Source organism: Syzygium oleosum, unplaced genomic scaffold, assembly GCF_021117445.2.
Source record: "Syzygium oleosum isolate NSW1041296 unplaced genomic scaffold, Sole_v2.1 Sole_v2.22, whole genome shotgun sequence".
NCBI lineage: Eukaryota > Viridiplantae > Streptophyta > Magnoliopsida > Myrtales > Myrtaceae > Syzygium > Syzygium oleosum.
Window position 1 is genome coordinate 2,615,206 of NW_026607506.1, and position 15,723 is coordinate 2,630,928.

Below are 15,723 nucleotides of genomic sequence, written 5' to 3' on the forward strand. Positions count from 1 at the left end.
GCGCGGCTCCCCGTACGGCTCCGGCAGTTACTCGTCCTATACGGAGCGTCGTTTCGCCGCCCCCCACCCCCCCTCCCTCGTTTTGCGTGCGAGGGATGGCCATGGCCATGGCATATGGCATGGGGATGGGGTCATGATGCGCGCACATGCGGCACGTGCAAACCCATCGTCAACTAACTCCAACCGACGACTTCCTTTCTCTCTCTACCTGTCGCTACTCATTCCACTTACGACCCCCCCCCCCCCCCCAGTACTACTGTACTGTACGGTTGGACCACCTCGTAATTAAAAAAAAAATTAAAAAAAATGTATAAAAACTACGGCCAGAAATAAATAAATATAAAAAAAATAAAAAAGGAAATCCCACGAGATGTGTTCAGAAAATTATTTTTTTTGGCGCCGTACTCTGAGTTCTTCCGTCCGTCCTTCTCGAAATAAGGCTTCATTTCGATGTCTCTCTCCACCTTCCGAATCACCAAAAAAAAAATATCTCCCCGCTGTTCTTTCGGGTACCGATGTTTCCTCTATTATTTTCGAAGGCTCGATGTCCGATCTTCGCCGGAAATCGAATCCCGGAATCTCTAAGTAGAAACCGAGGCGGGAAAGAGAGATTTTAAAAACGGGGTCGTCGTCGCCCTTAAAGTCGGGGATTAACATGGAGGGACGCGAATTTCCGTTCGCCCCGTTTCAATCAACGCCCGGGATACAAGAGGGCAAAAAACGCGGATAGCGTGCCGGTGAAAAATGAACTCGTCGTGCGATGGTCGGCTAGTAATTACCATCCTCGCTAAAATTCTAAAAGGGAAAACGATTAAAAAGTAGTAATAATTTTCTTAGAGCTTAGCGCTAGCGATGATAATATTTTTCTGAAAAAGATTTTCCCTTGGAAATTTTATATGGAAGATATCGAATTTTATCTTTTGGCAGAGGAACGAGGGAGGTAGGGAGGGAGGGGGCGTGCAGGTGGGTGGTCATTACACCTTTTGAGGCGGATTACACAAGAGCCGCTGCCTGGACCACCCCCGATTAATGGAATTTCCTTTTTTAAAAATAAAAAATAAAAATTCGATTGAGCTCAAAAAAATATTTGATAAAAAAAAAAAGATCATAAGAATTTAATTTCCGGTACGAAAGGTAAATCTCTCCTTCATCACCGCCCCATGCCTCCCGGCATCGAAATCGACGTTGACCCGTCCATCCCACGCCGCTCGTCCAATCACTTCGACCCCATCTCTTGATAGGAGCAAATCGAAAATCCGATTGATTATCGTTAATGATTCGATCGATTCTCGTGATGCATGCAAATCATCTCGTCCGCGCGCATTGAGTGGGCGGCGCGACCAGTATAAATTTTTCGAGAAGAATGTATATAGTTCTTGTCGAGCAGTCGGACTTGCATGTGAGCCCTTGTGTCGTTAGCTTTTAAAGTCTGAATTTTGGGCCGCCCTTATCTATGGCCATAGATAGCGGCTATAGATGTAATGCATTTTAAAGTCTCTCTCTTTTTTTTTTTTTTGGTTTCTTTGGCCAAAAAGGAACGAGTCTTTCATTTCTGACTAAGATGGTCCTCCTTTTTCTTTTTTTTTTTTCTTTTTTTCTTTTCGAGACTAAGATAGTCCTCTCGAGAGGTAACTTTTCTTAGGAAACCCGGCACCCGACTTTGCTCGAGCTCAATTGGGTATTAACTAGTTCGACTCGAATAAGCTTTCCGATGAAGCTGAGCTCGGCTCGGCTCGTCTCGATTAATCGGCGAGTTCTGATTGTTGCATTCCGGAAGCAATAATAATGTCCATTCCGATTGTTTTGTGTTCACAAGTGAATATATGTGATTGGAATATAAATAAAACACGAAACTCCATCGGGCTCAGTAGTCATGAGCTGCTCGCGTCGAGTATTTTCAAGCACGAGTTATAATTCGGTCAAGTTTGAAATGAGCTGAGCGCTTTAACTTTTCATCCGGTGTCGTCAAATATACTCGCCAATAAAGACCCAAGTTTTCGACAAAAAAGAAGAAGACCCAAGTTGCATCCAAAGTAAGAAAAGATTTACTTTTCACCCTTTCTTAATCAATTATTTTAATTTATCTAATCGAGTCGATCAACTCTCACACTCTCACAAATTTTCTAACGGAATCTCTCCAAGCACCAAATTTTATGAGACAGATCAAATATGTCAGAATTTTAGCCTAGTTGACGTGGATAAATTTTTTTCAATAATGCGAACGTTCACACTTCACATCATATCGTCATCCGACGGCCAATTTCGCCGGGATTTGACATCGGAGAGACTCGGTAAGAAGATTCATGGATTCATGAAAGTAGAAGGACTTGATTAAACGTATCAAAAGCATAATGCTTTGTTAGAAAAGGTACAAAAGTAGGGATAAAAGTACATAGACTTTTCACTCCAAAAGGAGGACATGATTCCAAACTCCCTAGGCGTGCGAGGAGCGCCTTTAAACGAGGTTCAGGCAGCCAAGCAAAAGCAAAGAACGATAGACCAGACCAGACCAGACCAGACAAGACATAGACAAAAGTCCCTCCTGAATTTGAGACTCTCTCTGCCATGCCATGGCTTTGCACTTTGCATGTCCATACAGAGAGAGAGAGAGAGAGAGAGAGAGAGAGAGATTAGGGCAAATAGAGGGGCAAGAAGAAACACCACCCGGCCATCATCATCATCATCATCATCAAGATTAATATTTGATTAATTTTCACATCAGTTCAATCCTCGCTCACAGGGTCAATCGGTGGTAAACCCACCGAACACGACCGTGAGGGGACAAAAATTACAGAACCTTGGAGAGAAACATTTACAGATCCGACCCCCAGATAATATTCCTGGGATCCCTTGGTAGTCAGAGTCACTGAAGTCCCAATTCCCAAAAGATAAAAGAAGGGCTAAGAAAAGAAAGACATAATAGAGAAGCAGTATGAAGCAGCTTCGTCTTCTTCAAACCTTCCGCCTACGCAAGAAAACCGAAAAGAAAAAAAACCTAACAAAGAAAATCCTCAGGAAGCTTTTCTCGAGTCTCGCCGACTTCTCCTTGTCTATCTGAGCGTCGACGTCAGGGACTGGAAGACGACCTCTTCGCAGGGGATGGTGAGGCCCATGTCGTGGTCGAACCCGAACTCCTCCTCCGCCTGCTGGAGCAGGATCTGGAACTCGGGCCGGGTCAAGAACGAGATGGGCACGATGTACCGGGTCCGGTTCTCGCCCACGTAGACCACGAAGTGTCCCTTGGGCACGTCCAGGGGGAAGGCCCCTCCTCCTTGTTCTTCGTACCCTTGGGAGGACCTCTTCCCCAGGCTCGAGCACCGCCGCAGGATCTGCTTCAGGACTGCCGTCTGCGGGAGCTTGTTCGGCTTCTTGATCGCCATTTTCTTGCAGAGAGAGAGAGAGAGAGAAAGAGAGAGATTTGTGTACTGTGAATAGGAAGTGAAAGGGTGGCCAAAACGAGAGAGAGAGAGAGGAGCGAAGGGGGAGTGGCTTGAAAGGTTATGGGGGGCAGCTTCGTGGGGGTATATATGGCGAGACCGAGGATGAAGGAAAACAAGAATTTGACAGAAAGGGTTAAAAACAGGAAGAGTTTTTTTTTTTATTGAAGTTGGTTTTTTTTTATTTGATTTTTGGGGCAGGAGAGGAACAGTGAGCAAGAGCATGTGGGGTTGTAGGGGCAAAGGACAGACCAAAGGCGAGAGAGAGAAAGAGAAAGGTTGGTGGTCGAGACCTGTGCCGTGCTGTGCTGTGCTGTGGTTGCCCTTCCAAAGGACAAGAAGGTCCCTCCCTTCTTGGGTTTCTAGCCGAACTCCATAGTTTGTCTCTAACCGTGCGCGTGTTCGTGAATTCAATGGAAAAGCACAACCATTTCAAGCAAAAAAAGAAAAAAAAACAGAAAAGATAATTACATAAATGGCTCGTGAACTTTGACCCAACATGCAATGTAGTCCATCAACTTTTACTTCGTTCAATGTGGTCCCTGAACATTAGCCTAATGTACAATATGATCCATAAACTTTCGATTTTGTTCAATGTGGTCCCTGGACTTTCGGTATATGTTCAATGTTGTTCCTGAACTATATAACAATATTCAATACGGTCCTTCTATTAAAACAAGACCGGAGACAATATTAAACATTTTTCATATATTTCGGGGACTAAATTGAATATATATTAAAAATCCAAGGATCGTATTGAACAAATCAATAATTTAAGGACCACATTGTGCATTTGGCTAAAGTTCATGGACAATATTTAATAAATTAAAAGTCCGGGGACGACGTTGCACGTTAGGTCAAAATTCAGAGATCATTCATGTCATTTTCTTCGCAAAACAAAAAAATTGAAAAAGAGCATTTCTCCAATCCTCTAGCGATTCCTTAGACAATGCCCATGTTCTCTTACGGTATATTCTCTCCTCGTGAGAGAGTCCTTCTCTTGCCAAGAAAACAGGGGAAATTAGAGTTGGTACTGGTGGGACTGTGGCTATGATGTAATTATGTCGTAATCTAACTTTAAAGGATGTTTGTATCTTTTTTCTTATGTATAGTGACATGTGATCTGAAAGTGCACTGACTTTAGAAAAATTGCAAAGAATTGGCTGCTGCTCGCGAGACGTTAATTTTTATGTTGTGGACCTGTGCACTCCACCACGGACCACCCTTTTTGCTTTTCTCCATCTCCGTCTCGATTACACGCGAGGACAGTCCCGGGTCCGGTCGAACAGCCTTCCGACGAGCCCCGCCGCGCCGCGGCACATCCGAATTCGACGTCCCGAGCCTGGAAGAACAGAGACGTCTGCGTGTCTGAGGGGCGCGGCGCACGACAATGGGCGACGACCCGAGGACGTGTCGGCGAGGTACGGCCGCGGCGGCGGCGGCGGGCGGTGGAGTGGTGGCGGCGGCCGCCTGCTGTGGCTGCAAGTGGGTGAGAGAGGTTGGGGGGAAAATTAGGGTTTTGGGGTGTTTTTCGTGAAATTATTTTGTGTGGTTGAGTGCGCATATAAGTAAGTGATACCATGCGAGCTGCTTGAGCTGCAGCTAATTCTTGCCTGCCTTGAAATTGAGCGAGACTACTGCTTAAACTGTTGCAATTTGTGAAGGGATTGTAATTGTAAGGTACTTGTCAAATATTTTATAAAAGTTACAACACCAATTACACGGTTGAAACTGTTGATAAGATGGAATTAAATAATTTTAAAAAGAAATAAAGGAAAGTGCGGGATAAAATAAGTATGCTGAGAAAGGATATTAGCAAGAAAAGATGAATTTTTTTTTGTATCATGTATGTTCTCCAAAATATAAATCCGCCCTTTTGCTTGACTTCTAACTTTAGGTTTCGACCTTTTTTTTTTTAGCAAAAAAATATTGCCAGGCTCACATTTTGATATTTCTTTCATGTCACAATTAGATTTTACTTCTCTCAAATCTTGGAGGCTCGCACGACTTTGATTATAATTTTACGCGGATTATTTAAACAAATATTAACGTGTTTAATTAAAACGAACCGAAAATTCAATTATTCCTTCCGGTTAAGTTTTGAGTTTACATTCCCCCTTTTTTTTCCCTAGAGGATGATGTATACAAAGAAATTTGCGTCCGATGCTGATCGACATTGTCTCATTGCTTGAAGGCTTTTAATTTGCAGTATGGTACTTCACCAGAAGTTCGGTTTCAGTATATCGATCCTGTGCTCTTGAGCATTCGGGACCTTTTTTTTTTTTTTGTGAGCGCGGGGCACCGTACGGTGTAAATGATCCAACAAATTAATGCCACGTCGGCTCCGGCCGGCCCGCGAACTACTTTCAAGTACGCCCGAGTCCTCTTCTTCTGGGCGATACCGTCCTGATTGCTGGGTATTTTGATTGATGATGCCGCGGGTCACGTCAAATGTATATTGCAAGTGAGTGACCAAAGCTGCTTGGTTGCTCCTTTTGTATATCCTCCCACCATGATGCTTTTCTGCTCGTCTTGAATGCCAGATAGCATTTTGACAAATGCTTTTCTCGAAACAGGTCTGAAAATGTCGACAACACTAGACTCGTAGGCGATTACCAAATAGAGCGGCGCTAGAGATATCAAGACTCGTTTTAGTTTTACTAATTCGGCTTAGCAATTGTAACCGATCGAGTTCACATATTCCACGCAGTCCGGTAAAGACTTTTTAATAGACGGGTCTTAGTATGTCTAGTATTGTTAAATGTTGATGCTTCTGATGAGTTCCGGTGTGAATCCGATCCCATATGCTTAAAACGTGAGATAGAGTAGATGGAGAATCGCGTCACTTTCGGGGATGAGCTAGCTTTATCCGAATGCTCTTTGATCAAGATCATTCCGCCGAGGATTAAACTGGCAGAGCATCGTACGTAGGAACTCCAATCGACTTAGGCAGAACGAGGAAGATACTCATATGGGTAGCTTAGGCATATAGCATGCCTCGCAACCTTCACGGTCGGTCGCATATATACATCTTGGATCCGAGCATCATCATCTCGATGTCGAGCGGCGAAACCGCCGACTCGACGTTCGGGAATTCTTGGCCGTCCGCCATGAGCGCGCTCCCCCCCCCCCCCAACCCAATTGATTGAACTGAACAGTTTGGTCAGGCATAAAACCAAAGGAGAAGCTCTTGCTCGACAGCTACTGAAATTGCAGAGCGAGGAGCCCCCTCGTTAGAAGGAAGCAACAAGGTCCCAATTGGGGCCAACCCCAAATTACACAGTATCTCAATGTCTACATTATCAAATCACCAGAACGTGGACACTTCGTCCACGAATCACTCACATGCATGCAAAAAGCCATCTTAGCCTGTCTCTCTGCCTTTTTCCCCATCTTTCTGTACTTGCAAAAGCTTTTGGCTCCAACCCCTCTTTCGAGGCGTAATTTAAAAATTCTCAAAGAACCGTTCCCCGAGGAGTTGTCGCTGTACTTTATGTATGGATTTTGCGATCAAATGCGCGCGATAATGACGGGTTACAATAGTGAAATCGGTGTCTCGAGGGACCTTAAAGATGCCCGCCTCTTCGCATGGTCTTAGTACCGCAGCTAATTGTTACAGTCGTTTCAAGAAATGTAGAGATTATGCTGTACACAGGCCGTGTAGAAGATCCTTTCACTCGAGTCGGTTGAATCGCGACTGAACCAGAACCTGTTTTTCGTCATAACACTTTGACCATCATCTTCCACATCATGATGAAAGCGGAGTTAAGTGAGGGTGTAAGCAAAAGTTGGCAAAAAAGCAACCTCCGTAACTCGACTGGGGCCATAGCGCGCTGTCTGTGTCCGAAAGTGAAGTGAAAACCGAAACTTCCCCCCCCCCCCCCATGTTCTGTGACTCAGATTGGCTGCTGTTGAGTCGGAGAAGAGAAACATCAGAAGAAAAACAAAAAAACTTAAGAGGAAAATACTGGTCCACACAGCACCTCAGTCACCGAAAAGCAGTGGCTTTGACAGGTGACCTCCGTGGGTAATAGTCTGCCGTAGAAAATTAGAAATTACAACCGACGCAACCATTTCATTTTCATCCGAGCATTCATCATACAAGGATGGTAGATAAATCCAGTCGATCCATCCGCTCACTATGAACATCATGACTGTAACTGGAAGAATGGCTCACATGAAAAGCTGTTTATAGTGACTCGCATCCCGATGAACTCGATCGTGGGACGAGTGTGGACGGATGTCTCGGCAATTCGTTTTCTTTTTGGGTGTCGGTGGATGATCTTAGCAATGTGTGAAGGGTAATGTCAAGTGCGCGATGACGGGGGCGTGATGCAGCGGGTAGCAAGCCGATTTCTCGCCATGTGAGCCGTGTACAAGCACACGAGAATAATTTGTGGTGTCATTTTTACGAATTGATTTTGTTCAATAGCTAGAATCATTCAGGTACGAATGTCGAACCACAGGTGTTCATAGGTGATGCAACTAAAGGTACCCATCAAAGCCAAGAGGGCCATGTTACTTCCTGTGCCTCTTTTTTTCCGAGTGAAGACATGATGATGCAGGACCAACTTCAAAACCCTGACGGCCCCTCACCTCCTCAACCGCAACTGCCACCACCATCAATGGCCTTTTTCCCCCTCTTGGTTGCTGTTGCATGAACCTTCTTTGAAGATTCTTAGCTGGATTCATTCGGTCAGGAAATTGCACGAGACATTGAGAGCATCCGCGAAAGGTGTGTGGCTCATCCAGAGAGTCCAAAAATGCCATTGAATAACTGTGCTTGCTTTAAGTGGTGGTACTGTCTCAAGTCTGTCCTCAGAGCAGAAGTTGCCTCTTAGTTAACCCTGCTTTCACTGCACCGTCGGACAAAAAAGAACGAGTCTCGCCCGTCGATCATAAAACCTTCAAAAATTTTGCGTTGCGACGTTTTTTTCACAAGAATTACGAAAGTTTTACAAAGAGCTATGACCTTCAAGAATCCGGTCTTCGGGAGGCCATAGAACTGCCCGTGCGCCCTGGCCACGGGACGCCGAGAACAGAGGTTCGTGTCCCCTGCGAGTGGGCGCAAAATAAAGAAGACAATACAGTTGTTTCGTGGACAAAAACTCTCAAAAAGTTTCAATCGATTGTCAATCAATTCAAGCTCGGAGACCATGTGCTCGCTTTTTTTTTTTTGGTTAAAACCATGTGCTCGCTTTGTCAGTGTTAATTTCGATTTCGCTCCTTTTTATCTCCTCCCTTCTTCTGGATAGGAGAAAAGGAAAACTTGTGGGCAGTGATCTGAAGTAGTCCCCCGGAGGAACTTGGCTCTCCGGCTTCCCGGGGATGAACTGGAACTCGGTCCCATTCGCTTTTCCCATTTTCCGTGATTTTGTCATTGGGGCCACTATCTCTGAATCGCCATTTGATCATGAGTGGATGAACGCTCTCCTGTCACGAGAGTGAATGTTATCAAATGACACAAGGATAATGACATAAAGTGTCTCTAAACTTTTGGCCGGATGTATAATTTGGTCCCCGTACTTTTAATTTGTTCAATGTAGTTCTTGTTCCTTAGACTTTTGATATATGTTTAATGTAGTCCTTGAACTATATGATATTATTCAATATAGTCCCTAAACTTAAATTAATGGGATGACTACATTGAACATTTTCATATAGTTAAAGGACTAAATTGAACGTGTATTAAAAGTTTAGGCACCACATTACACATTGGGTTAAAGTTCAGAGACCACGTTCAATAAATTAATAATTCAGGGACCATATTACATATTTGGCTAAAGTTTATGGACTTTTAGTATCATTTTTCCAATGACATAGTGTCATTGTCTTGCGTTGTTATTATTACCAATCCTTTACCTATCTGTCGTCTTGCGTTGTTATTATTACCAATCCTTTACCTATCTATCTGTCACTTCAGCATCATTCAATTTGTCATTATTGAGTACCTAACATATGGGAAAAGTGTCAAAAAAAAGTCCTAAACCTTTATCTTCGTGCCAATTCAGTCTTAACTCTTTTATCTTTGTGCCGATTCAGTCATTACGGCCAATTTTGACCGGATTTTACTGACATAGACGCCGACCAGCTACCGGCGTTGACGTGGATAACTTTTTATAATATTTTTGAATATTTATTTATTTATTTCTTTTCTTTTTCTTTTTTTTTTCCTTCCTTCCCTCCTTCCTCCAGCCGGTCGCTGAACCGGCGATTGGCTAGAGGCCAGAGGTCGACGAGGCTTGCACTCGCCGAATGGCTGGGAGGACGGCCTTGCCCGGCGAGGGCGAGCCTCACCATGGCTGGGCAAGGCTCGACCTCGCCGGATCTAACTAGGTCGAGCCTCGCTAGTGGCTGGGCGAGGCTCGCCAGTGGCCAGCGAGGTTGACCTCGCCGACCTCTGGCCTCTGGCCAGTTGTCGGTCTGGCGATCGGCTGGAGGAAGGAGGGAGGAGAGGGAAAAAAAAAAGAAAAGAAAATTCAAAAAAATATTAAAATATTATTAAAAGTTATCCACGTCAGCGTCGGTGATTGGCTGCCAGTGTTCACGTTAGAAAAATCCAGCCAAAATTGGCTGGAAAAACTGAATTGGTATAAAGATAAAAGGTTTAGGACTGAATTGGCACAAAAAAAAAGGTTTAGGACTAAATTGGCATCAATACAAAAGGTTTAGGACTGAATTGGTACTAAAAAAAAGTTTAGGATTAAATTGGCATCAATGTAAAAGGTTTATGACTTTTTTGACGCTTTTTCCCCCTAACATACTTACTATGTTTATGATTTCCGCATGAGTTACTTAGGCTTTTGCATGAGTTAAATTGCACTTTGAAGTCCGAAACGAGACTGTGTTATCTCGCTCCTAGCTGAGTCACATGGACATCCACCTCCCCTTATAAGCTCCCACAGCCCATTAGAGTTCGCCGCGGAATATACTGTACAAGTTCATCACCTACCCAGTTCATGCCCCGAGCCACACCAATGTGCCATCACCGAATCAATTGATATGTTGCAGATTGATCATCACTTGGTGTAAATTAGACGAGGACAAGCCGTTCGTTTATAATACTACATCGATTACTCCAAACCAAAGGGAGAATAAACCAACAGCTCGGGGTGACGGAATTGTTAATCAGTTGATGAGACAAAGTGACAACATAGAATTTGGTCGATTATAGGAGAGGCCGATGCTACTTACAGCAATGCAGTCTCACAGCTTATAAAGCCAGACGCTTGTTGAGAAGGCCATCAATACAGGCCGTGCAATCTTCATATCGCTGAATCCTTTTTCTAACAACTTCTAAGTACCCTGCATGCATCTGGCCACCAGCAGCTAAACCCCTCGTCTTACCATTACATGAGATTTGAGTGATGGTATTGCCAGGAACAAAAGAGATCGAATGCCGTGTAATCTATAAATCTCGAAGCCTGGCAGATTTTTTTTATATCGTTCTCTTTAAAAAAAGTTGATAACTTGTCCAACATCGTCATGCCTACCAAAGGGCAGGAAAGAAAACAATGAAGATAGCATCAACCCAATTTCAGACAATTGCCTGCAGCGATCGCATTTTTTTCCCTGGTGCGAAGTCAACTTGCTTGAAAACCGCCGTGTCTAGTTACAGGTCTATATGGATAAAACAGTAGCTTGCTGTTTAGTCTCCTCCGTTTGCAAACTCTCGTAATACTTGACCAGTACCTCCCATCCTCCGGGGCACATAAATCCATCAGGAGGGTTCTCGCCAGTTCTTGCATAAGTCCTCATCTGCAGAAACAATATGGTCAAAAAATTTACGATTTCTAAGCATGTAAAATCCGAGAAACTATTAGTTAGGACGTAGTTTGCACATGATCTTTCATTATGCAAGGACATGTCTACATCTCCAAGGCGAATTTTGCAATGTGTACATATTGACAAGCATACTAGAAAAAGCTTCTTAAGGTCTTCAAGAAGTTCCTAACAGCAATTTCTGCCATCTAAAACAACTACAAAGGGGTCTCACACACTATCTATCACTATCAGGTATATCTGTGCCATTTCAGTGGTTTTGAACTTTTGCCTTCCTTTTTTTTTAATCTTAAATCTGGTTTAAAGTAAGAAGGTTCGTTTTATTAATCTCTAACCAAAATCAATTGCCTCAAGGCAACACAAGATTTTGCCCCACTGACCTGATAGATCTTACCCATATTGATGCAAATTGAGTAGGGTTTTCAGACAAGTGCAGTGTTTTCAGACATGAGCTAATTGTAGTTCTAATTTAAGTGTTTGCTTTTGGTGCATATTTTCCAATATAGGTCACACACTCGCAAATGACAATGTCAAATTATGCTTTGATCATCTTCAAACTCACAAACTGCTTCTAATTAACCAAGTCTAAATGTTCAACTGCACATCATTAAACTCGTCAATATAAACCCAGTAACAGAGAGAGAAGATTCACTTTTTCACCACGAAAGAGCGCAGTCATTGGGAGAACATGTTCTGCAGATTCCGGCTGCTATAGGGAGACATTATTATTTTCTATAATATACATTCAAAAGCCCCAGTAAGTAAAATCCCTACCTTGGTCCCAGATATAAAAAGAAAATCCTTAGCACGCGAAGGATCAAAAAATGCCATTTTCTTCTCCACCATGTCGTATGCAGCCACCTGGAGAACATGAAGTAGAAAAGTTGAGGAAATTTTACAGAGCAAGAACATCGAGTGCGAGATCCATTGGACATGCCACAAAGTCCGTGATGTAAGAAAAATTAAATGATACCGGGAAAACATTATCAAGGTATAAAAAATGGGTGTATGGGCTTTAAGGAAGAGCAAGTTGCCCAATATCATACGGCAGAGAAAACAAGTAAAAAGCTCCAGAAGAACAGAAGATACACTTTGGGGAGGGGGCGGGGGGGAAGATACTCACTCTGAATGGCAATATGTTGAGTTTCTCAAGGCCCAGGGCCATGCTTAACACCTTTTTCCCATGATCAGGGTCATACAGATCCCTCTTCTCCGTTGGGTGCCCCATACCAGCCGGATCTCGACCAACTATATAGAAATTTGCACCGGCATTTATCCGTGCCTTGGCATGCCACTGTACCTCAGTTGGACCAGCATAATGCATCGGAGATGGAAATATGGACACAACAGTGGTCTCAGGATCAAGAACACCGTCTTCAAGGACCTGGAAGAGCAACCACTCATTAAATAATCTATAACATCTGAACATAAGAGTATTGTATAACTTGGAAGGCCAATCTTCCTGATATTGAATTGATATTCTGGTAAAACCCAATTCACCAACAATGACAGTAAAGTTGTATGAGAAAAGAAATTGCTTACTAATGTCCTCCTCTTATCTTAAAGTTAGGAAAACAAGATTGATCATCGTGTTTCGGTGTGCATGGTCAATACACTTCATCCAGCAGAACAGAGGCATGGAAGGCATGTTCCATTTAGACTCAATATGCTAGATAATTCCTACTAGGCTACAGTGCAGGATTATGCAAAGGAATTGTAAACGATCAAAATAACCTTGCTATGTTGTTCCATCCGAACATTCAAAGGAACATCGTCAGCTTTTGTATAACCTCCAAGAGGATGAAGCAACAGGATCGGATTCTTGAAGCCCATTTCCAGCAAACGCCTCCTCGTATCATTCATCAACAACGCGTGCCCATTATGCACGGGGTTTCTTAACTGAAAAGCAAAGACGGCATCAGCCTGACGCTGGTCGAACTCTTGTCGCAATTGTTTAGGTGAAAGCCTGTAGTGATCGAGCCCGTCATTGTATTTAATTGGTTTCAATACTTCCAAATCTCCACCAATGAGCCAGTTCCCAGCAGGAGTTATCGCCTCCTCAACATACGGCAATCCGGGAGCAGTTGTTCCCCAAGTCCTCGCTATTCTTTCTTCTTTGTTGTGTTTGTAGATTTCAATACTGCAAAAGGTTAATATGAATGGTTCCCAGTAAGAACAACTGATTAAGTGTAGTCGCATGGAAGCTATTTATTTTTCAGATACAGTACAACAGGATACTCCGGCATATGTAAATAAAAATGATATAATGACAGAGACAAAATAAAGATTTTATGAAGTCTAACTGGTAACCACAGTTCTCACAAGAAGCCAGATAGTCAAACACTATGGCTATTGGTTATCGCAAGCGCATGCCAATGATGCTGCACCGAAAATAACACACAACCGACTTATGAGCGGGATTTCCGAATACACAAACACTACCATAGTTGTTCCAGATGAAGATATAATTGATGCCACAATTCAAATGCAGGTGATTTCACTCAATCGTCGGACATATATTCTATTGAAACAATTCCTTCTGCAAAGTCATTGACCACAAAATAATCGATGCCGACATTCAAATGCAGGTGATTCCACTCGAATATCAGAGATATTTTTTTATTGAAACAATTACTTCCGCTGGTTATTATCAAAAACCCCTGCATAGATTGATGTTGAAATCAGGCTATTAAAAAAATCACTCCTTCTCGTTCAAGTGGGAATTAACAAAGCGTCCCGCAACACCTCAATGTGGGAAGGAGACCAAGATACAGACCCAGGCTCGCGAATTAACAAACAATTAGCGAAAAGATCAGCTGGTCCCCAACAAAATAGACAATTCTTTTCTTTTCGAACATCGAAACAGCATTTACCTCCGAAGAACCGCGACCAAATCCCCGTCGGGACCGACCAGCCCGACATTCCGGGACGACCCGATCGCGTCCTTGGTCCCGTCGTCGATGGCCAGGACGATCGGAAGCGACATGTTCACGACCGATCCGTCCCCCATCCTCAGGCAATTGAAATGCAAGCTCTGCAGGTACTGCTCCTCCCTCATGAAACCCTTCAAAGGGCTCGCCCACCCTTCGCTGATCACGTGCACCCACTCAAGATCGATCCTCGTCAGCCCCACCCGGGGCAACCCCTCGGCCTCCTTCGCCTTCAAGGCCCGATCTTTCTCCTGCACGACGAGGTCGACCAGGACCCCGCCGTCGGGGTCGATGAGGGAGCTCCTGATGGAGGCCCTGGCGGCATTGCGACCGTGACCCAGCATCTCGGTTCGGCGCGCGAGGCTCGACAATGGGTTGGCGTGGTAAATTGCTCCGAGCCTGACGTTCTTGAGCTTTGCTCCGCCGGTTTCTTGGCGGCGAGAACAGAGGCGAGGCGTCGCGGCGACGTGGAGATTGATGGTCAGAGACATGCTGGAATGAAAAAGGGTCGAGGCGGGAGCGCTGGGGAGGGGCGGCTAATGCGGGGAGGTGCAGCGGGGAGGCTATATTGGGCAAGCATTTTTGTGGGGTTGGAGGAGGAAGAAGATGCAGGAGGAGGGTGAAGGAGTGGGCAGTGTTACTGAAAGTGAAAGAGATCCACCCGTTCTTCGCAATGATGCTCTGCCTTTTCCCTCCTGTGGAGGGGAAGCATTGTGGGCCGGTCGGTCAACATATGCTCGACAGCGGCGGTGGCGGTGGTGGGGACCGTGGGGGAACTCGAAAGGGGAGGCTCGTGTGTCTTTCTTCACGAGCATCGCATCGCATCGCAGCCAATGGTGTTGTAAAGACCATTTTGTGAGGACGGGATGGATCGCGTGCCATGCATAAGCTGCTTCTATTGTAACAAAAGATTCACCTTTTATCATGGGTTCGGCGGCTCACGAGCCTACCTATGGCGGTCCCGACCTGCAAGGGTCCGGAGGCACTCTGGGTGGGGTCTGAACAATGACCTGTGGTTATAAGGTCTGCTTCGACCCTCTCGACCCCACGCAGTTCTCGTATACCTTTTTCTTGCCGGGGAAGCTGGACAAAGTTTCAGACCGGTCCAAGAAACCTTGCCCGAGCCCATTCATTGATCACTCTATCATGTATCGGTGATAAATAGAGAAACGAGCTAGTATGGATTAGAATTTGTTTTTGTAAAAAAAACAAACATCAAAACGGGTTTGTTTCTTTGGCAAAAGCTGGACATAATCGAAAAAGTTTTCAAAATAGCATTTTCTAAGGAAAATGGTTTTAGTTGTATAATTTTTGGCCGGACAAGGCATAAACTCATTGTCGAGATTCATAAAATGTTCTTGAGAAAATATACGCAAGGCCGATGCATGATGTCGATAACTATGGACGCAGGACCCTACTCTCCTTACTTGAGACCCTGAGGGCAGGACTTAGGACTCTAGTTGTTCGGAGTACCAAGTCTAATCATTGTGGTATTGAGTCCCATCATCAATGTACGGTCTGTGGGCACCGACTCTCAGGTGCTATCGCAACCAAAGATCTCTTTCCTAGTTTTC

The 15,723-nt window shown here is 44.3% G+C and overlaps 2 protein-coding genes across 2 annotated transcripts; both read right to left on the reverse strand.

The window, feature by feature from the left end:
* Positions 1 to 2,680: 2,680 nt before the first annotated feature.
* LOC115669189 (protein SMALL AUXIN UP-REGULATED RNA 51-like) lies at positions 2,681 to 3,506 on the reverse strand. Its single transcript, XM_030590472.2, has one exon. The coding sequence runs from the start codon at positions 3,378 to 3,380 to the stop codon at positions 3,051 to 3,053; it is 330 nt and encodes a 109-aa protein (XP_030446332.1). The 5' UTR covers positions 3,381 to 3,506; the 3' UTR covers positions 2,681 to 3,050.
* A 7,466-nt stretch (positions 3,507 to 10,972) lies between these two features.
* On the reverse strand, positions 10,973 to 14,821 carry LOC115669996 (ATP sulfurylase 2). Its single transcript, XM_030591173.2, has 5 exons — positions 14,093 to 14,821; positions 12,954 to 13,359; positions 12,343 to 12,603; positions 11,994 to 12,080; positions 10,973 to 11,195 (listed from the first exon to the last, which is right to left on the reverse strand). Exons 1-5 carry the CDS (start codon positions 14,638 to 14,640, stop codon positions 11,058 to 11,060), a joined length of 1,440 nt encoding a protein of 479 aa, XP_030447033.1. The 5' UTR covers positions 14,641 to 14,821; the 3' UTR covers positions 10,973 to 11,057.
* Between the last annotated feature and the right edge of the window lie 902 nt (positions 14,822 to 15,723).

Bases quoted from the DNA above. Each gene is read 5' to 3' on its own strand.
- LOC115669189 (XM_030590472.2), bottom strand. From the start codon at position 3,380: ATGGCGATCAAGAAGCCGAACAAGCTCCCGCAGACGGCAGTCCTGAAG.
- LOC115669996 (XM_030591173.2), bottom strand. From the start codon at position 14,640: ATGTCTCTGACCATCAATCTCCACGTCGCCGCGACGCCTCGCCTCTGT. The intron at 12,081-12,342 runs GTGAGTATCTTC...CATGTTCTCCAG, and splicing joins TCAACATATTGCCATTCAGA to GTGGCTGCATACGACATGGT. The intron at 11,196-11,993 runs GTAGGGATTTTA...TTGTTTCTGCAG, and splicing joins TTTTTATATCTGGGACCAAG to ATGAGGACTTATGCAAGAAC.